Genomic DNA, 23,177 nt, shown 5'->3' with positions numbered 1-23,177 from the left:
GAATTGCTGGGAAAGACTTCGTTCTTCTTCCCTAGAGAGATGGAGAGAGGAAGGCTTACTGGAGAGGAAGAAAGGAATGCAGACTTCACTTTGCAATTTGAAGAAGAAAGAAGTCGAAGAGGGAACGAGCAAGATCACGGAAAAGAGCAGCTGAGGAAGAGGTAAGGGTTGCGAGACTTCATTTTCCAGTTCGCAAAAGAAGGAGATAGAAAGAGGGGGGGGGGGAAGTAAACGACAGATCGAGAGTCTAGCAAGAAGAAGGAAAGTACACCGAGAAAGAAGTAGAAAGAGAAACAGAGGAAAGAGGAGATGCAAAGAGAGAGACAGAGGTTGCGGAAGAGCAGACTTCATTCTCCTTTGCCTTCCGTCCACTTCCTTCCTCCGATCGCGTTCTCCTTCCGAAATTCCGACGACCCGGATCCCGGCCGACCCGCGGGGGTCTCGTTTTCGTGCGTCTCACGATGCACGAGTGGCACGGGGGTTGGATGACGCTGCGAGCGCCACCGAATCCGATGAAGACGAATGAAACGCGCGATAGAGGGTGGCGAAAGGAGGAAGAGGGGCGGAGGAGGCGGAGGAGGAGGGTCGTGAGAGCGGGCGACAGGGTTGGAGGGTCGAGGGGCGGAGGGAAACCTCGTCCCATTCGCCTGACTGACTTTATGACGATGGCTGCCACGGGGAAACATAAAAGAGAGAAAGGTAGAGGGTGGAGAGACAGTTCTTCCTGACGCGCACCCAGCCCGTTCGTCCTTCATTTGCCAAACAACGGGATCGCTTCTATCCGACAGGAACGAGACGATCGCGGATCGGCTGACAACCGTGCCGCGCCGGTCCCTATTCCGGTGCTATCGAAAATTTATTCCCTCGCGGTTCCAGAGGACAAGGGTGCATGCGCAAGTGGCGTCGGTTGGTTTTTATGAAACTCGGATAAATAATAGCACCCGTAAAGATACTTAACGGGTATCCTTTATTTTCTACATCGACGATCGGCTTGAAAAGAATTGATAGAATCATGGGAGACATAGCGAGAAACGCGTTTAAATTGTTTTTAACTAATCTGGGAGAATGTTACAAATTATTATGTTCCTTTGAATCCGAAATTTACTTGTGCTAGTATATAGATATGCAGTTACCCTATTTTCTGGTAGATTCAAATATTTTCGCTAGTGTCCACGGTCATTCTGGCAAATCATTCCGTAGCTTGATCAACGTTTTCCTAAATAATCCTCGGGATACTCTGTAATGTTCTAAAGGAAGGGACATCATCTATTTTCGACGCAAGCGATAATGCAGTGGCAGCGTAGAAATAAGATAAGGAGACGTTTAATTCGCGCTAACTATCTAATCTACTTTTCATTCGAATTTACGAACGGCCCGGGCCCTTAGAGGAAAATAACTCGTGCGGTTTAAACGGGCGCTGTATCGCGTTATTTTACATTACAAGGCGCCCCCTCTCCCCCTCCCCCAACCACTTTCATTATACGGCATTTGCTATTCAAATGGTTGCGGTCCGTTCAAGGGAGCGGTTTCTTAATAAGTGCGACGTCCTTTGTGCTCGCCGCGGCAATTTTCAAAAGGATCTAAGTTTCCCCGTGCGCCGCCGCCATGCCACCGGGCCTGGCCATTTTTTACTACGGTATATTCCGTGGCCTGGCGGCGAACCAAAAGTCTTTGGCAAACGTTATGGCGATTACATTTTCCATTTCTTTACTTCCGGTTCGATTTCCCGGGCGATTTTCTGAAATCCCATCTCCGGTGCCGGGCAACCTTGGCCCCTGGCGGATCACAACGAAGATCAGCAGAAAACCTGCTCGAATTAAGATGGCACTTGTTATTTCGGGAATTGATCCGGCCCGCGTCGCTTCCCTTGGATACCAACGAAAATATAACACGAACTTCGGACCCGGAATACCGCTATCGGTTCTGTTGTGTACGGGATCACATCTACCGATAAGTTGTTCACTGTATTCTTTCGTTATGGGACGTTTCATTTTTCACTAGACAGCACTGTCTTCATTTTTCATTTGGTAAGAAACGGTGTAACACGGTTGGTTCATGCATTTAAACGCTTAGATACTAATAGCCTCTTTTCCAGTAGAAATCAAACGTCATACAAATTTAACAGTTGAATATCGAACATATAATTTTCTCTGCAGCAATTATAGAATCACAAAGAATTTAATTTCAAGTTCGAAATATCTCTGAAAATTCGAAAGATTCAACAAAACCCCCATTCAATAATCCAATCAGCAAACCTCAATTAAAAAACAATCTTTATACAGACTTCTCGTCGAGATGCAACGGTAAAAGCAGCGAAAACGCTTAAAAACCCATGATCCCGGAATCTCGTTTCTCCGCAACGGAACAATGTCCATCGAGCCAACAATCGGCAGGTGCGAGCGCGTCGAGAGACCCGGAAAGAACGAAATAATTAGACCAACCCATCACCGGGTGTGGTATCTCGGTTAAGGGATGAAAAGAGGATGGCGATAGATACGTTCCGCGGCGTCGACGCGGAACATGGAGAAGTTATAATTACCTGGACGATACGGTGCGAGTCGGGAGGGATCGCGAGAACGGCGTGCCAGAAAGAGAGGGAAGACGAAAGACGGATAGATGGGGATGGAGAAGGTGCGACAAAGGCGGAGGAAGCGATTGAAAAGGGTGGGCCAGGCGCGAGGAAGACGGGGATGGCACGGGGGACGTTTATTCCGTGCGGGTACACGGAATCTCTTCCTGCGACAAAACAGGTCGGACAAGCCGGCGGAAGGTGCGAATTTCGTATGGATGTCACTACGATACGGACGAGTTTGCGACCACGGTGGAAAGTGCACGTTCCGTCTCTATAGAGAACCTCCCTCTCTCCAGCGCGCGCGCGTTCACCTCTTTCATTTCTCTCCCCCTTGAACCGTCCGTCCCTCTTTCACCCATGCACCCTATGCCGCGGCTGTTCCGGTGTCGCGTCACCCGTTAGCTCCGTCTCTGTTCACGGGGTAACAACAAGCGTATCCCCGGCCGGGTGAGATCCACGCGATCTGCCACGTGAAACTATGCTGCTCGTCGAATGAGATTCGAATAGCTATGGGGCAGAAACGACGAGCTACGAGGAGAATGGTAACGCGCCCGGCAGAGATGACAGAATGGGTTGCACGGAGCAAGGAGGGGACGGGGTGGACACCAGGGTTTCACAAGGGCACAATATTGATGCAAAGTTGTTTGGACCGTCGACTCGGAGGGAGAAAAGCTCCTATCGGTTGGTTATAATTCCGTAAGGAGCTTTGCCGTCGGGGAGCTCGCGTGGCGGACACCGCGATCGGGATAGTTGCTCGGTGAATTTCGTGCATCTTTGGATTTTATTATTTTTTTTTGGGAACTGGCGTGACGGGGATTTCGGAAGTTTCGCGGAGGGAGCCTTTGTGATTTTGTTGGTTTTCAGTGGGTGTGAATATATACTTAACTCTTTGCAAGATAAGTTGGTGACTTCGTTCTTGATAAGATAACTTGGAAACATATACGCGCATTTTCTAATGACAAAGCACCATTGTAGATACTCTTGGAGGAGATGACTGCTCGTAGCAAAAATGAATCGGAGCTGAAAGGTGATATTAAAAATTGCTCGGTGTGCGAAGGGTTAAAAATATTAGTATACTGTGTTGCTTGAAGCGTCTTGAAGAATCGACGGAGATTAAGGTTAATAGTCGAGAACGATATAACTTTGATCAACACTTCATCTGCTGATAAGTGAATCATTTGCTATCGAGACACTTCGATTAACTCGTTCCGTGCCACGGAAATTTCGATTATATTTTGCTGATGAATTGTATTGAATTTACATAAAATATTAACTTATATTCAAGTCTTTCATTTTCATATATTTTGATATTCTTTTATGTTCTCGCTGCTTTATGACGCATATTATCACCCGTGGCCATGTGTTCCTAAAAATATTTTTAAAAACCGAAGCTATACGAGATATCAAAATGTCTAAACTCACCAGACACATTCATCAGATTCGATTCATAACATCATTTTTTAATATTGCCTTCTCAATATTCGATACATAGCAGTGCACGACAATCGTCATGACCATTAAAAGACCATTGAGCAGACGTAAACGTCGAAACGGGTCCATTGGATACCGGTCTTTCAAGGGTTAAAGAAACCATTAGAAACGAAAGGAGTCGGCGAGCTCGTCGATGCGCTCGAACGATTGGCGTTCCATTATAATAAGGAAGTCGCGAGTCGATGAAATCCTTCGGCGTATATTCGTTAATGGATGGCTCGGGTGAACGGGGGACATTATTGGTAGACGCATTACACCCGGGACTCGCGCGTGTGTGTGCGTCGACGGCTAAGAAGTTGCGGCAAGGAGCTTTCCCTTCGCGTGTATCAAATGAAAGGGTAAAAAAGACGGAAGAAAAGGAACGCGAGGAAAGAAAGGAAAGAACGAAGAAGATGAAGAAGAAGACGAAGAAGAAGGAAACAGCTCACGTATTTGCATTCGAGTTCATAATTGTCCGCGACGATAGGAGACGAGCGGCAGCGGGCCGTTCAAAGAAGTAAAGGTATCTATTATTGCTGGGACTCGTTAGGAGGAATTTGCTCCGGGTGGGAGAGAGTGGGAGCAGGGCAGACAAAGCCGAAGACAGGGGGAAGAAGTTGGAGAATACGCTTTGACTTTCGCATACGCGCGGGGCTTGTTTATATCAGACCGGGAACTCGAGAATGCTGGAGCTATTTGTTTCTTTCTCGCGAACAATGGGAGCTTGATAAATCCGGTTGTTAGTGAGTTTGTAATCGTGCTCGACAATCGACCGAGAGTATCGTGTATTGTTAATAAAGGTAGGTTCCCGCGAGAATATAGATTCTTTTCGAAATTCAATATGAAAGTTAGCACGTAATGATCGAAAGATCAGTGTAGATAACCTGTACTATCGTAACATTGTTTTGTCTAGATCAAGGCAAATACACGAGAGCTAAATTCCTTAATTAACACTAAAACTACCGAGCAGTTGAATTAACTTCTTCAAATTCTACTATAGAAACTTCAACGGTGCGTCTATTGAGACTAATTGCTTTGAAATTCACTTTGCGCATCGATTTCTCTAATAACTTCTCACAGAAACACCTGTTATCTTTGTAATAATAGCAAAAAGGATCGATCAGGGTTATTTTAACCTCTTTGGTAGTTTTAGTGTTAACCTCGATCATTAATCGATCATTCATCTCGCGAAACGGAAATATTCCACTATCTTTCTCGTTCGTTTATCCTAGCATACGGAACTGTCTACTCAGATAGAGTATCCACACGGAAACGCTCCGTACAAAGAATAAAGTTAAAATTCTGGTGCGGTACTCAGCACCGGGAACAAATATCTTGAAAAGACACATCGCAGTGAACCGAAGAAAGAAAAAACGACGGGGGAGATAAATAAGGAAAAAAAGACAGGACAAAATGGTTCGAAGGAGAACCTCGCTGGAAGAGGCGACCGAGCTCGGCTCGCAGCGTTCCTATAAAAGTGCAAGGAAGGAATGTCTTCGTTGAGAATGCCGTCGTTCGTCTAATTTCGTAGCACGGTCGGACGGTTCGAAATGAAATTTCGCACGCAACCGAAGCGGATGACGAGCAGTCTTGCAAAATACGGGAACATTTTTACGACGGAACAAAGTTTCCAGTCGTGCCGGGGAACTCTTTACGCTCGTATTTACGGGCAAGCCGTCGTAAATCCGCGGCGCCAACACGTTGCGCCCCACCCACGACCCCTCTCGGACCATCCCCCCTCTCCGCGGCAACCCCTTCGTCTGATTAACCCTTTGCTAAGCGGGAGAGACATATAATTACCAACTTAGACGCGATAACGCAATCGTTAAGTATAAATCGGCCGAAACTTGGACGACCGTCTTCTTTCACTTGCACGCGTTACTTCCGGTTGCATTGTTTTTGGAGTAGTCCCTTTCCTTTTGGGAAGCTTCCTTGGGCATGGACTTTGATTTCTATCGAGTAAGAAAAGGATAATGTGCGTTCGAAGAGTTCGATTATTAATTTCCTTGTAATATCAGGTTGGGTTTGTGAAGATTTTTAATTTGAAGGTATTAGTACGTGCTTGCTGTAATATTTAAAACATTGTAAGGCAAGAAATGGAGATTTTATTGTGGTTTAAGTTGATTTTGTGTTTGTGTTGTTTATTTCAGATAGACTGAGGAATGCAATGGGTTCTGTAATTAATGATGCAGTCGGAAATGATTGTATCTCCAGGAACAGTTTGGAAAGATGAAATTAAGCTTTTATGGGAAGTTTTTACCGTATTTCGAATGAAACAATGCCGATTCAAGTCGTTAAACGATACTTCAACATAATGAAGATAATTTCCACGTGTAGCCTTGTTCAAATTGCACTATATATCGATCAGTTTATACGCCGATTACCCAGTAACTTTACTCCGAAGGCTGCCCTCGAGTCTGTCGAAAGAATTTTGCGAAGGCAATCCGGCGTGTTCGACAAAAATAAGCGAACGTCCTCGACATAGTCGCGTCCAACAGCAGTTTGTACTTTCTTCAAACAAACTGCAGGATTTTCCTTCGGGCATAAGTAACATCGTTTACTCGAGAACAAGTTTCTTAATTCTCGTCCAGATTTTTATTACAGGAAATTTACCTTTCAAGAACCATGCCTTGATCTTCGAGAAAAGATCAACCATTTATTACAACAAACACGAACATTCAACTTCGATATTTATAGTTTCCACTGAAAAATTAATCAAGACATCTATCTCTGCTGTTTCTCAGTTTCCAGAATAACAAAAATTCTCCGGAACGACTTGAAAAGACACGAATATTCACATTCATCGAGTAAAAATTCTATTTGCTTCTCAAATGTTTAATTCCTACAAAAAATCTACTCTTATAACGAATATATCATTTCCTCGTTTCCTCGACGAATTATTCGTAATAAAGTAACTATTGCCAGCTTAGTCAGAGAAAAATTAATGAAACAAGAAGTCCAATGAACACCGGTAGACAGGGGAAATCGACTGCCTCCAAGAGAACGGTTCGATGGAACTTTTCCTCGGTCGAACTCCAAGTTCCAGAGCGAGATGGTTAGTGATTATTCAGGTGAGCGGGAGCTCAGGATCCGAGTTTCGCGCTGAAATCTCATTAAACGACATAACAGGATACAGGACGATTCCGGTGATAGTTGCCGAAGACAAGGAGAGTATCCTCATGATCATCCCTAGGCTAGGGACCGATCCGCTTCTAGCTGTATGATTTCCATGAGCGGATAGACTGAAACGTGAGCAAAGCTCCGTCCACAGACTGCTCTGGTTTGATGTATCCTCGATTAATCGGTGGAAATGCTAAGGGGCGAGATGCACCGTGCGTGCTCAACTCGCCTGACACCTGTATTACCTGTACAAAGCAGGCGCCCCACCAGGTATCGACGTTCGTCACTGGCTGCCAACTCTATAACCGTGTCCCCCGTGCTTAAACATCACGGGGAGCTAGGTGTTCATAGACTGATTGGTCATTACCACGGTTATTACAATAATCGAAGTGAATCATTTCAAGTTCCAGGATTATTAAATTAAGAGGTTCCCCGAGATTTACTCGGTTGATGACACGTTTGATGCTGATACATTCAATAGCGATAGATTCAATTTTCCTTCGGCAACATAGAAGCGATCCACCCTATTCGATAAATTCAATATTCGTCCCTTAGGACATCAGAGATTTCTATCATTCCGCCGATGAGTAATATAATTAAAGATTAATCTACTCGGAACTAGAGCGCCATTTTCGTTGCTTCGGGTTACCTACGCTCAACATTAACACGTTAAATGCCGCACAGTTTCATACAGCAAAATACACGAAGTGGAGAAAGTATAATATTACATCATTTGCTTGAGTTGCGTTATTATTATTTTATTATCCAGCTGAATATCACCACGCGGGGTAACATTGTTTATAATATAAAAATATTTTCAAATAGTCATCGAATTATAGTAATTCGATTTGGTTGAGGGTCATCCGTGACCCCCGTGGCATTCAACGTGTTGAACACTGAAGCTTGAGTCGAAAACCTTGAAGAATTTATCATTTGATTGTCACAAGTCTCTAAATGCAGCTTCAACATGAAACAAAAGAATCAGTATAACACCCAATCAATTACCAAATTCCCTCGTTACCTCGAAGACCCTCGAAACCGTTCGAAATCCAACAACATTTCTTACGAGAGCAGCAATCAAGAAATCCTCTCTAAAATTTGCAGGTCGACCAGGCACAGACTACCCAGTGCTGGGCAAGGTGCCGTACACGAACTTCTACTGCGACGAGCAGCCGTACCCCGGTTTCTTCGCGGACGTGGAGACTAGGTGTCAGGCGTGGCACTACTGCGACATAGACGGCCGCCAGGCGACGTTCCTCTGCCCGAACGGCACGCAGTTCAGTCAGGCAGTGTTTGTCTGCGACTGGTGGTTCAACGTGCGGTGCGAACTGAGCCCGAAGCTGTACGCGATCAACAGCCGACTATACGGCAGGCCAACGGAGAGTCCAACCCGGCCGCACCGTCTGATCACGAAGGAGCTGCTGGAGAACATCTTCGCCAGACGGAAATGACCTAGCACCGAGGATCCCTACCACCAGAGCGAATCCACTTGATAAGCTTCCAGAAAACACCGTGGACAATCCAGCTCCCCGAAACGGAACCAAGATTGCAGGCGTCTAACCAGGGGATCTAGGGTAAACCGAAGAAAACGCGCTGATCCGGTTAATAATAAAAGTACCGAGTTCCCCGTCGATCGCCGTTTAAATCCGTGATCGGTAGATCTGGCTGGGTAGGTGCGCCAAGAAGCCTGGAAGAGGGGAAGGGAATTAATCACGCGAGACCGGTCGAAGGATGATCGTTCGGGGAGCTAGGAATGGATGAAGAGGGCCGGAATAAATGTTTCACTGCACGGAAGAATGGAAATGGAAAGGAGAGAAAGGCGCGGGCAATTGCGGCGTTGGTAAAAGAAGAGCCGACGCGGGCGCGCGGGAGGAGAACATCCGTCTACAATCTTGGCTCCCTTCGAGGTGGCTTGACGCGGGAAACGGCGCTGCACCCTCGCCGCACGGTTCTTAATCGTTGATGAGATCGCATTCGGGACGAGAAGAAGCCGGAGTTTCCCTTACCTCCTCGGCGCCGGTTTCTCGCTCCGTTCCGCGTGAAAATAAAGACCGCCCGAGGTTGTCAGTCCTTACGGGCGGAAGTGGCACCGGTTACCTACCTAACGCCGACCGGCGTTATACCTTGACGGGCGCACCTGCAGCGGAATCAAAGAACCGTTTCCGATCGATCGCCGGGATCGAAGCGCTGCCGGGGATCGGCTGCATCGTAAACAGACGGGAATGTCATTATTAACGTGGCCGGCGAGGATCAAGCACGGGAAGAACAATGTTTTCGTTCGACGGAGCTGAGGACTTGGCGCGACGCGTCTTAGGCTGTGTGTCCACAAGAGAGATGCTATCGAGAGAACCTTTGTGATACGGGGACTTACCGGAGTGCTTACTATACGTTCGCCTGAGTTGTTTGAGTTGTTAGAACTGTGGATTTTGTGCTTCCTTTTTTAGACTCGAGAGTTTGATGTCTTGTGCTGCGTGTCCACTTGGGAGATACTGTCGAGAGATGTGGTCGGGATACATGGGAGTCATTTTCGAAGATGCTTGATACGTTGAGTTTTCAGTTTATAGAAGAGTAGCTTCTGTTTTCTCTGATCTGATGGTGAATTAGATAGGTCTTATGCTGCTTGTCCACTTGAGAGCTACTATCGAGAGAAGTGTTTACGGTGTGCTGTTGCATAAGAGGAATTTTTGGGAATGTTCGGGATGTTTTGTTTCTATTCTAGAGGAAATTGGGAATTGATTTTGGGCTTCGTTTACACTTCACAGTTGAAAACAGGTTTTATGCCGCGTGTCCACTTAAGAGCCACTATCGAAGATCACTCTTCTAATGTGTCTATATGAGAGAAACATCGAAAGTGTCTCTTGTGCTTCGTTTCCACTTGACAGCGACTGGGGAATAGCTCTTATACTACGCGTCTACTTGAGAGTAACTATAAAGTAGCTCTCATGTTAGACGTTTACATGTGTGTGACTCAAGAATAGCTTCTATGTTATGTAGTTACATGAGGGCGACTCTACAGTGGCTCTTGAAATGCTCGTTCACGTGAGACGCGCATTCGAGTGTGACTCTTATGTTGCGTGTCCACTTGAGAATTAACTCGCAAAACAGTAATCATTGTAAAGAACTAGTTGATTCGGGAATTATTCTTAGGTCTACGGCAAGCTCTACTTTTGAGAGTAAGCTCCAAGTTACGTGGCATTTTATCTATTTCTTGTGACAATTATATATATATATTGCTAGGTAATTTGTCCGGGTTGTTTTAAAGGGTAGTACTTTCAAGTCAATATGCAGCATTAGATTCGATCTGACTCGCTATTAAGCTGACTCGTTCGGAAACTGATCGCGTCGAGTGAATAACGTAACGATCGCTGGTGAGAACTGTGAGTTTGTTCGTGTTTTAGAGAAATTTCAGTGAACCCATGTGTTGTTTGACGTTGCTGTTCGTGCGAAAGAGGAATGATCTAGTATATAATAAATGTTCCGATTGTTGTACATGAATGCTTCTTGACGATTCATAGAAATCTTAATGGAAGAGAGTGTTCTCTGATGACTATACTGCTTGTCCTAATCATTTGACTATTTGTGTGCTTCTAAGACGACGTTACTTGTTTCATAAGTAAAAGAAAACATTCCTGACACTACGCTAAAATTAAATATTTCCCCTCCGGTGACAACATTGTTGGCTAACATTAACTTACAACGTTTGGACCGGACGTGCTCCCTCATCTGAATATAATACATCGTTGTAAAATGGATAAAATATACGTACTACAGATTAAGCTTTCGCGAATTTAGGATTAAAGTTATTTGATGCGAGGCTTGCGTGATGAAAACAAAGAGAATGTCATACAATCTACCTGTGAAAAAATCATGAAAAAAGAACGAACACTTATTTGATTTTCTAAGTATAAAAATTATCATTTGGGTTTCCTGTTCTATCGAAAAAATAAATATATAAGATGGTCAACTTGCTAACCTATTCTGGAAACTGTATCGTACCGACACGGCAGTTTGTAGAATAATTCTATTTGTATTTCGTTAGGCTAACATTGGTAACAAAATAAACGAAATAATTTCTGTTGTAACCCTATCAAACTCATCATTATCACTCATACTTACAAGAACTAAATACAAAGAATAACCAATTAAAGAATCACGTAGTATTTAATTAACATTATAAATCCAAGAAACTTCTACAAAATATTGAAAATACTTTCTCAATGTTATAAATACCGTAGATATATACAAAAATCGCAAAGACGAAATATTAAAAACGATCTTTGTTTCACAAACACTTAAAACTAAAACTACTGAACAGTTAGATTGATTGACTTTCCGAGATCACCCTATAGAAACACCAAGAGTGAATCCATTGAGACTTTAATTGATTTAAAATTCATTCCGTATTGTTAAATCAATTTCTTTAATTATTTCTCAGAGAAGTATTCGTTATCTTTTTAATAATTGCAAAAAGAAGAAATTAGGAATGGGTCGTTTTGACCAGTCTGGTAGGTTTAGTGTTAATTACCACGAATTACATTAAAGGTATCACATTCTTGTGCCATCAAGGAAACCAAGAATTCACGTAATATCGTTCTCCCGGCAAGAAAAGAAAGTAATGTAAACGATGAACCGGCCGTTGACGCTTCTCAATAAGCAGCCGGGGAGAAGTATCAGTGTCTAAAACAGTATCACAAATTCAGTGCACTCTATAGCGGTCCTCGTTTAACACTCGATCCAAAGGACTTCATTTCGTTACCGTTCGCTTTACCAGCGGCACACCGATCAGGATGCATGCAACCATTTGATCAGCTTATGTCTTACAATCGCTCGGGCATTGCGTAATTGCTTCGCGCACGCCCGAAGGCCTGACGCTTCAGTTAGCAACGAACCAATTGACGATCGGTCATACGTGCAACAATTGCGATTACACGTGGAACGATCGCGATTATACGCGCAATAATGAAACCGGGGAAATTGTTGTGCCGCGGCAAACAAATCGACAAACCGTGAGTGCGCGCGCGCTCGCATACGCTGCCCCCACCAGCGCGCCGAAAATTGTATTATAAACAGGAAACGGGGAACCGGTCGAAATGAGATGACTTAACAATGACTCACGAATTTCAGACAGAAGAACATTTCTGTTTAATTACTGATAGATGCGACGCCGATTCGGATAGATGGATTGTCAAGTTGTTACTTTTATTCGGAAGATATTCTCGCGTAAAGATACGTCGAGTGTAACCCCCTTTTCGGTACAACTTAATTATGAAAAATTATGCACGATGGAAGTATTTTATTTTTATTACAGAAAACGTGTTGCATTTCATGATTCACGCATTTTGTTGTTTAAAAGAATATTAATTGGAAGTATATTGGCAAGGTACTACTATTATGCTAATTTATTCTTACTTAGAAACTGTACAAATTTTGTACAAGTAAAAACATGTTACCTGTAACTTAACGAAAAACCAATGGCGAGCTTAACTTGCCTTGCAATAACGTGAAGATTTTAAACAGACTTTGAGAAATAGATATTGCTCAATTTTTGTGAATGCAGATTGAATATTATTCTTCTGTTATCAACTATTATAGTTTGGGCAAACGTAGACATGTAATATATCCAAAATTTGTATCTTCCTTCAGTAAATTATTAATAACAAAGTAACACTAGAACACTAGTGTTTCACATAAGTGATTAACACTAGAATTACCAAGTCAAGTTGACTATATCAAAATTTTTCTATAGAAACCCCAAGAGTGCATATATCGAGATTTCGATCACTCAAAGCTTGGTTTGCGTGTTGTTAAAACAATTTCTTTAAAAATTTCTTAAAAAAGGATCTATTGTTTGTTCAATAATTATAAAAGAAAAATTTAGGAATATATCATTTTAACCTATCTGGTAGTTCTAGTGTTAAAATAGAGAGATTTCCTCGTGGAATATTCATTAGAAATAGATTTGATATTTCAATTTTCTGAAAGAAGTCACATTAGAAACGTAAGCTAATTGTTCTCCTAACTGTTAAATTTACATTCAAATTATAGCAATGTTCAATTGTCTATCATATTTCCAGGGAGCAAGGTGAATGAAAATTACTATAGTCCTTGATTTCCAACGCAGGCGCATCAATTTCGAAAAGTCCGTCCGCGTATGAGCATTCCCGGAATGTAAATACCACGTTTCGGTCACAGACACAACAAGTAACAGCGTCGCCGGGGAAGAATCGATGAAAAGAGAAATTGGTCACGCGACGATCGCTTTCAAGCGACAGCCAGAGCACACAATATACGGCGATCGAACGGCACGCCATTACTAATTGCCGACAAACCTGTCGTTGTCGTATTTCGTTTGGCTCGTCGCGCGTGTACAATTGTATTAGCGGATATCGATTCTTGAAAGCATTGACTTTTGCCGAACGCTATTTCAGTATCCATTTTTATGGTAAAATCGTTCGCGCCCATCCCGCCGTGAATCAGGACCCAGTTTTTGATGACTGCGCGTGCATCATCGCACCTTTTTCTCCCTCGATTTTTCGCTGGCCATAACAACAACATTAAAACAGCTGAAACGCGGCAACGAAAAGTATCAACTAAAATTCTCACCTTAGAAATATCTCCTAAAAAAACTAGAAATTGTTTTACAATGGATTCGTAGAAACGAAAAAATGTTTCGCGGACAGAACAATTTTAAAAGGACGGAATCGAATGTGAATTTCGGAAAAAAATCCCCGGGGAACCTTGCAGTTTTTGTGTTTCGAGAGAACAGTAATCCTTACAGTCGACGCGGATAACGCGGGCAGGATTTTGTTCATCGATTAACGTGTCAGTTTATAAATTTTCGACAACTGACGTGAAATAAATGTGCCCCGGAACGGCGTGCCGCGGCCACGGAAAATTCCGAGGGATGAACTCGCGAGTCGCGCGGGGGCCATCAGCGAAATTCGAATTTAATACAATGAACAGGATGGCGTGCGGCGAATCAAAGTGAATTAGTTTCAAAAGCTCCGGACGGGATGTAACTTTAATAAGAGACGACGCCGCCCTTTAGCCGCGGCAATCCGCTAATGAGGGGGCCGGTTAAACGAAGAAAATCGTTGAATAATTAAAGGTTGTTTTTGTTGAGGATCGCCCGGGCTCGCGTTACCCCGAAAAACGGCCGGCTCCTGGTTCCATTAAGCTCCCGTGAAATCTGTCTCCTTCGAGACGCGAGAAATTCATTTTCCACAGCTTAACCCATTCGAGACGAATTTCGTACGAGATGTGTAATGGTGTATATAATCAAAAAGGCCTAATCATGAATTCCTGTTATCAATTAGTTAGTGAAAAACTAGCTCACTGTATTAATTACTAGTAGAAGTGAGTAAAATTAAAAATTTGTAATCGTATCAAGCTAAGATTCCAAAAGGATTAATCAAGAGATCGCTCGGATTGCAAAGAATGAACAATAATGTTGTCAACAACGTGTTACTATTTAAATTGTGCATGTTTTGTGTTGTTTGATCAATTTTGAAGCGGAGTTGCTTGCAATCGAAGACTACCGCGTGATACTTGTGAAAAAATCACTTAGCAATGCATTACCTTCCAAACGGATTAATTTCTTTCGTTAATTATTCAATTTTGCAATCGAAGATTTAAAATAAAATTTTCTTCTACTCCCCGCTATGGAGGAAACGAAAAAAGAAAAGGAAGATAAGGGGGCGAGTAACGAACGAACAAATAAAATTGCAAGCTTACGCTTTAATTGTCCTTAATTCAAAGGACTGTGCTAACTAGAGGCCCGCGGAAATTAATAATAAAATATTCCCGCCGGTATATAATTCAGTCATGCGCGTGATGCAATTAGTTCTAAAACTCTTTCGAGGCTGAGTGCTGTAATTATCCGGCGGCGTGCATAAAATTCTGATTAACTTCGCGACCGGTTTGTATCAAAAAATAGTATCGAAGTAACTTTCCGGATAGGGAGAGACTCGTTATGCCGCGGCACAATAAAAATTTAATACGGAGGACGGACGCGCGCGTTTTTCGACGGCGTGCGCGCGCTCGCGCGCTTGTGTGCCCGCGACAGAAACGTATGGAAATGAATTTTCAATTAGGAAAAGAGGCAAGTATGGGGGAAATTAACACTAGAACTACCAAGCATTTAATACATTGCGCACTGGTAACGAGAAATCCCGTTTTTATATGAAGACACTTAGCTGTGCAACTTTGCTAATTATCACAGCATTGAAACAAATATTAAATTTCATTCGAATTGATTTTCTATTTAAAATATATTATATAACAATATAATAGTTTTCTGACAATTAGGCGGTACGAAATGTGTTAATATAATTAACATGTGATTTCTATACAAACTGTAACAATAGATTGTTCTCGGTTCCTTCAAACACAAAATATAGTGAAACTATTTCTTTTCAAGATCATATCGAATATTCAGTGCCTTTACGATCTCAATAACAGCGAAACAGAAATGGGAACCGGTCATCTTGACTGATACGGTAATTTCACTATTAAATTATGCGTGGGGGATTGTTATTCATTGAAATTCGAAGACTTGCAAACGTCTTTTGTAGTCGGTGACGACAATTTCTTGGATAATAATATTTTGATAGGTGAAATGTGGATCCGCGAAATGTTAGAATAGTTCAGTGGATAATTCAATACTGTGAAGACAATATGTGTGAAGAATATTTGCATCGAATAGGAATTACTAAAATTGTTGATGATAAATTTCTCCGAATCTTTTTAATTGATTTGATTTATCATCAAGTTTGTAGCGAAATTCCCATGAAAAATTTGAAGAATCAAGGTAAAAATGAAGCATCCGCGATGCAAGACAAAAGTGTGCAACGAACGTTCGTGATAAAAGAGGACATTATTCTACGGCGACATAATAGAACTCGAAGGGACGGTAGTTACATGAATTATCGCGTTGGTGCCTGAGTTACATTAAATCTTTGCGGAATAATATTTTTATATTATTCACGCACGAATATTCATGACGTTACCGTAACACAGAGGATTTTATGCGCGCGTGAACAATTCACGTCTACGCAGAATGCAGTCAAATAAAAAGGTTCAATCCTTTGCCATTCTGGAAGTACCATTTTACGCACTTTCGCTCTTGCGGTTATAAAAAAGTCTTTTAATAGGTAGATATTTCAACTTGCGATGTTCAAACGACCCATGGTATCTACAATAAAGACAGCAATATAAAAATCAGAAATAAATTATTCAAGATATAAATCATCCGATGTAACAACAACAAATAAATCATTCGAGATACAAAGTAAGATTAAGATCAAGATGTAAACACATCCACATTCCACATTCCTTTCTTTCGCAATCATTAAAAAGGTAAAAGATATTTCTTTATGAAATCATTCAAGAAATTAATTTAGCAATTCGCAAGCTGAATTACAAATCAATTAATCCTTTGCATTCCAACAGTGTTTCACTAGAAAAACTCAACGTTTTCTAACGAAACAAGCATTTTCTGAAACTTGAAAAATCGCACATAAATTCAGAAATAATACTTCAAATAATATTTCAATGTTTCATGTATTAATGCATTATAGACAGTATAATATTAACACATTGCATGCGGGTATATTTCGCTGCGAACTTACGCGTGTAGCGGGCGTTTTTCGTTAATTTCGCGGAAGTTCGGATTCAGTAAAATTGCAATCAATCGATAACTATTTCGTTTTTCTCAACGAACCTTTTTTTATTTTACACTTAAATGTATACTCTATGATTATCTTTTTAAAACAAATGCAAATCGTTGCCTAGCAACACAAACACCATACACACAATGCCCATCGTATTTATACCCGCTCTCCAGCGCAAATCTACTAAATACATATAATACTTTTACGTGACCCGCGCTCCGGTGACAGATTGCATAAAACATAAAAGTACATTTCCTGCAAGCAATGTGTTAAATATCAAATTTTCTACTGCTATGTCAAATCAATTAACAACTGAGAGGGGCGTTTGGAAACGGTTAAAGCCTCGATAGATGTCTTCAAGTTGCTGTAGAGAGATTTCAAAAAGTCACTTGAATTGCTCGGTAGGATTAGCGTTAAGCGAGTCGAGATTTGAAAGGTTTCTTCGAATCGCGTGACACAGGATCAGGTGAAACGGGGATCCCCGTGTCTGGCCCCAGGTGCGTGGACCAGCGATGGAATCGTCAGGGCAAGCTTATGTTCTAGGTGGAATCGGTATAATGCATCCAGGCACAAGGAAATCGTTTATCCAAAACGGTCATAAAACCGGGAGGCTAGAAGTAGGAACACACGGGGAACGATTGCGACAACCGGCGGGGATGTGGATCGGCGAAACGGCCGGCCGAACGAACCAGGTAGGAGCCGCAGCGAGAGGGTTGCTCTAAGAATCCATCAACGAAACTGGTAATCAGCTGGAGCTCGCACGGAACCACTTTCAGGGATCCAATCTCGTCTAGCATTTTTACCCTCGCCCCTTATGCCCCTCTTATTCCGTTCTTTTCCACGGATTCCGCGCCCCTCGCGTACGCCTGTACCGACTTGCGGCGTTGTTGCGACGCGGATTCACGATCATCGGTCTCCGCTTAGGTCACTAATCAACGTCGACTGCCGGCTAATTCACCCTCAGCGGGGAATCTCGTGAAATATCTAGGACTTGATTCATCCCTTTCATTTCTAGGTGATAGACATCGCGTAGAGGTTTGATATTTTGCGAGGTTTCTCGATCTATCGATACATTTCTCGCATTTCTCCGTAAATTTTGCTCGATCGTTAGGAATCGTTTAGAACTTGAGTTAGTTACCATCTTTGATTTAGAAATGTGTTCACTGTTTTTGTGTCGAAGAGGATGAAACTTAGGTTAGAAGTATGAGATTAGATGAATTAAGCATCTAATTGTGAACTTACAACGAAGATAATGATAACACCTGTCGCGTATAAAGAAAATATTAATATTCACACAAACGTTTGTTCGCAATGTAAAGTACCCGTAACGAAGATTAATTGTGTTGAATACTTTCTTTTAGTTATTCGGTAAGTCACTGTCAGGACTCCAGGAAGCCCCGGTCGTTTCCGCAGTCGCGATCTTTAATTGTCCCGCGATAAATTCAGTTTTCTATACGCTTCAGGAGATATTTACGTTCGCGTCCCCGCGACAACGCACTTCCTCCTCGTTGTCCCGCGACAAGGATGCGTGTACAGTCGCGCTTCCGATATCCCGTGAACGATGGATAAGCGCGTTCGACGCCGGCAACGGAGGAAAAGTTTCCTTCGAAACTTTAAGTGGCTGATTAAAAGTTTTAGAAAGGGGAGCATGTATCGCGCACGGGCTGCAGCGCGCCATGGAGACATCATCCTTGATAATACCGTTCACAGATGGGCAACGTTGAATTCCAATTATAGATGGTGGCTCAAGATGGGACGCGGAAAATTATAATCGAGTATAATACTTATAATGACTGTATAGTAATATACTACTAACGCAGCAAATTGAATTGTTCCGAGCCCAACGAGAGACTACTTAATTTCCTACAATTACCTCGAGATTAACTTTGAACAGTCGATTCGCTTTGCGCGTACAATATTATCTGCCGAACTATCCTCTATTCCATCGATTATTCCGAATTCGACTAATCCAGAAATACCGAAACATTTCGTTCGAATTAGTAATCACTCGTGAAACCTGCGAATCAACAGAGACAAGCAGAGAACAGAAAAGGAATGGTAATCCTCACGCAGTCCCTCAATCTCCGCAGCGGGCGATCTATATAAGACGCGGAGGAACAGAATTAAAGAGCAATCTTGTAGCCCGACCTCCCGGACACTTTTCTGAAAACCGTCAACGTAAAGAACAGGGGGATAAAAAGCGGGAGTTGATAGCGATCCCGAGGCGGAGCGGTTCTTTTTTCCCGCGCGGCGGCGGAGCGTAAAGACTAAAATTGTGGAAAGCGGGACCGTCAAAAATGCGGGATGGGTTCGGTCGGTGTCCGGGCGGCCGGGAGATGCAGTGGGCGCCTTTAATTGCAGGACTCGCGGCACTTTTAAAGCCGGATGCAAATGGCCCATAAAACTCGCCGGCTCGGAGGCTGGCTCATTTACGAGCGCGGAAAGTTTTTAGGTTTCGTCGGGGCTGCCAGTGCTACGCGCGGGACTCGAACGAGAGGGCCTGTTTTATCGGTCTACGAGTTCGAAAGTAATTCTCGTAGTTGGCGGTGAGACCGACAGGCTGCGATGCGAGGTTAACTTTCGCGAAGAGAGCGAGCGGACCGCGCGTCCCGGCAGTCTAGGACCGCGTCGTGCCCCGGCTTTCTTACCGATCGTGTGGGAGCCGAGGTTTCTTCTCTAGCCTCGGCTCGTGGATCAATTCCCCCCCTCAACGCGTAAATCCTAGCGAAATTCTGTCCCCCGTAGATCCTGGCTGGGTTTAATTTTCTGATTCGATGAAATTAAGTTTCCGGAGGGTCCGGGATCAGTGGAGTTTATTCCTTGGTCTTCGGGGATGATGGGCTTTTCAGTGGGATATGTAGCGAAGGACATTTGCTAGGGGTAGGTTCTTGAATGAGGTTCGAAGAGATTGTATGGCTGCGTTTTTGGATTTGAGGTGGTTTCTGGTAGTTTGAGTGGGGATCTGAATGGTTTGTAGTGATTTCAGTAGGAATTTGAATGGTGTACAGTAGTTTGAAAATCGAGTAATATGATATTTTAAGAGTGAGAAACGTGTGATAAAAATTGAAGTCCAGTCATTTCGAATTCATCGTTCAAACAGTTCGAATCTTTCCGGCTCTGGTTTAGACACGTTTACCATAGATGGGCGCACGTGGCACTCGCGTGAAATATTATGCCCAGGTTTCAATCCCTGTCTGCGCCACTGGAGCCGCTCTGGCAATACGCAGCCATCAACTATTCGGGTCGGTCGTAAGTAGACTGCGGGTCCCTGTGCCAATTCCCATTTTCATAGACTATTTTGCAAGAAACAGCAACTATGAAGAACAACTTCCATTGATCGATAAACCTGTGAATACGATTATCGGCGTCCGACGCTGGAAATACTCCAACGATAAAATAACATTTGCGAGCGTAGCGATCGACAATTCTAATTACCACTGAACACAGCATTAACATTATTCAAAAATAAACATACGAAAATCACAATCTCATATCCAACAAATTCGCAGAATCATGGGAGACTACAAATCTGCGTAAAACCAACCTAAGAACCGCGTGTCGAGCGAACCTATAGTCGATGCAAAACCAAAAAGAAAAAGCAGGAAAACGGAAATGAAAATAACAGAAAATTCCAAAAAAAGAACCTTTCGAAAAGAGGGAAGAAAAGAAAGTAACTCACGAAAAAGCGTCGATAATTTGAGGGATGCTCGATAAATTTGGTCGCCATCGCGCAAGAAAGAGTCCACGCAAACTACGGAAAAAGAGAGAGAAACCAAGAGAGATAGGTAGAGAGAAAGAGAGAGAGAGAGCTCGAAATAATCCCACGGCGTTATTTTATCCGTGGCTAGGGTGCAGTCGATGCACAAAGTTTTCATAAACGTTGCTCGTGGCCACCAGCAACGCTTCCTCCCTCTCTCCCGCTCTCTTTCACATCCCACCGGTCCACCCTCTTCCATCCCTCTCGCCCCTCCATCGTCCGACCGTCCGGGTTCTTTCTCTCTGTCGCTCGTGGTACAGGGGTACTCGCAACATGCAGCAGACAACGGTTAATCAATGGGCTTCAAGCGCAGGCTCGCATCCCGGGATCTTTCCTGATGGACAGCGGGAACAGCACCAGTAACAACGCGCCGGGTTCGCTGCTGGTGCCTGGCCCCGGGAGCGACGAGGACCGAGAGAACGATCCGCCGCGATGAGGAGGAGGCGGAGGATGGAGGTGGAGGTCGGAGGAGGGCGCCAGAGGGATAGCGAAACGGGGAGGGGTTGAAACGGACCGAGTGATAGAGCCTCGCCGGACGAGAAGAAGAGGGGCTGGTGGGGGCGACCCAGCCGAGGGAGGAGGCGGAGGAGGAGGAGGAGGAAGAGGCGGAGGTGGAGGAGGAGAACAGAGTGCCGCGGGCACGTAAAACTAGCGAACAATTTAAACTCCCCCTTTCAAGTCGTGACTTTGTTTATGCGAACGAAAATAATTCGCTGGCGAACCCCCCTACCCAGCTGCTTCTCCCTATCTGCCCGTACAGCCTCGATCTGACCTGGTCAACTGCGACGCCACGGGGGGAGGGGGGAGGAGGAGGAGGCGGAGAGAATAAATGGATACCGTTGGCCGGAGGAGCTACGATCGCCGCGGTCCTGCTCTGTAACCCGCGCGGACCGTGCCCCTCTGGGCTGTAACGTCGCGGAAGAGTTTGATGGATTCGATAGGAGCCGCAAGCTAGCGGACGAGGAATGATAATGGCTGATCGATGGTCGGTTTTAACGCTGTTCACTATTTTGGGAATTCTTTTCTTTGGAACGCTGGCATTCTTGGGATCGAGACGAATCGATGTCTTTTGGGTGAGGTCTTCGATAAGGTTTTCCTTGTTTTTTCGCTGGGAATCGATGAATTTGGGTCTGACCCATTCCGAAATTTGATTGTTAAGGTAGTTAACAGGGGTGTTGGGAGTAATTTGGTGATGATGAATGTTATTGTGTGTATGATTATGGTTTGACAACGGTACTTTTGAGAATGTTTAATAAACTCGTTCGGTTGGAATGCCGCTCGGAACGATTGTTGTGAATAATGAGAAGAAAAATTGTTAAAAGTATTTTCTAACTTTTGTCTCTGTATCCTACGGACAACGAGTGAAGGAGTAATAGAAGAGCGGGTCTAGAAGATCCTTAATGTTGGCAAACTTTTGAGAGGAACCTTATTAAAACCTCGCACTCCGGGCGAAGGCACTGTCTACTGTTTTAAAATAGCTGAACCGATCAGTCCAGTTTACTTTGTTTTAAAATTGTTGCCTCGTCAGCTTAACATCGGGGACGGGCGGCGATGTTTTAAAGGATTTTCGTCAAGAGGGCGGACTCGGAGGATTATTGTTTAGTCTACGGTACGACGGGTTACAGGCTATCAGAGTGGGAAACCGGGATGCGAAATATGTGCCACGGACTCTCGAATCGCGGGGAAAAGGACAGAAATGGAACCCTTGTACAGGACACGTCCACGATGTTCAAGAATGGCTAAATATTAATTGCAAATAACTCATATCCGTTTACAATCTCCCGCATTCAACAAATAATTCACTTTTAATTACTTAGGAATTCACTGCCGATTTATACTGTATTTTTCACTTAACCTCGTCCAACTTCCATTACGTCTTGTCCGACTCATTCTACCCCCATACCGCCGTCGAAGTTCCAATTATACAGCATTCAATGTTTGCAGATTTATAAAACTCTACAAAACCCACACACTAACAACAATAATACACATTTCTATATTTATCGTCCATACTACCGCACTCTTTCAAAGACCAAAGTACTTGTTGGAATGGTTGATTAAATAATGAAACAGTATATATTTTACAGTGTAACTTTATCATAACGGCTTTAAAAAACACGTCTAGCTTTTTCAAGTTCTCGAATGCGAATGACACGGAACAGCCAAAAGTAAGTTGGGGTCCCCTTTCCTTCACAAGACCATTTATGGCTTCGCCTGGTGAAAAGTCTCTCGACTTTGCGTAACGAAATCCAGACACATCTGTTTGCATTTCTATCTTTGTTTAGACTAGAAGATATATGAACGTTGGGCATTTTTGCTTTCGCTAGCTCAGCATTAGTAACGATTCAACAGTACCAAAATGAAATTACTCACAAAACCCCCCTGAAAACCCACAAACTTCCAAATAAAATTCCTCAAACCATCGTTACAATTAATAAAAGAAAACATCCCAGGGATCAACAAGAATCCTCGAAAGAAATAAGAGAATTCCCTTTCACAATCGATTGCGCGTTAAGATCGGCCAAAAACGCATTCCCGGATGATCGACGAGATTCCCGGCCGCAACGACACAGGTATCGAGGAACGC

General features: G+C 43.5%; 2 protein-coding genes across 16 annotated transcripts in view; one reads left to right on the top strand and one right to left on the bottom strand.

The window, feature by feature from the left end:
- Positions 1-11,514, top strand: part of LOC116430291 (uncharacterized) — a 125,687-nt gene extending 114,173 nt beyond the window's left edge. The window contains exon 3 of the mRNA XM_031984207.2: positions 8,267-11,514. Within this exon, the coding sequence (XP_031840067.1) occupies positions 8,267-8,613 (347 nt within the window). The 3' untranslated portion in view covers positions 8,614-11,514. The remainder of the gene's footprint in view (positions 1-8,266) is intronic.
- qin (tudor domain-containing protein qin) overlaps positions 1-23,177 on the bottom strand; it is a 316,867-nt gene that overhangs the window by 131,450 nt on the left and 162,240 nt on the right. The window lies entirely within an intron of this gene.

This window comes from Nomia melanderi, chromosome 3, assembly GCF_051020985.1.
Source record: "Nomia melanderi isolate GNS246 chromosome 3, iyNomMela1, whole genome shotgun sequence".
Classification (NCBI taxonomy): Eukaryota; Metazoa; Arthropoda; class Insecta; order Hymenoptera; family Halictidae; genus Nomia; species Nomia melanderi.
This window is presented reverse-complemented; position numbering and strand designations above follow the sequence as displayed.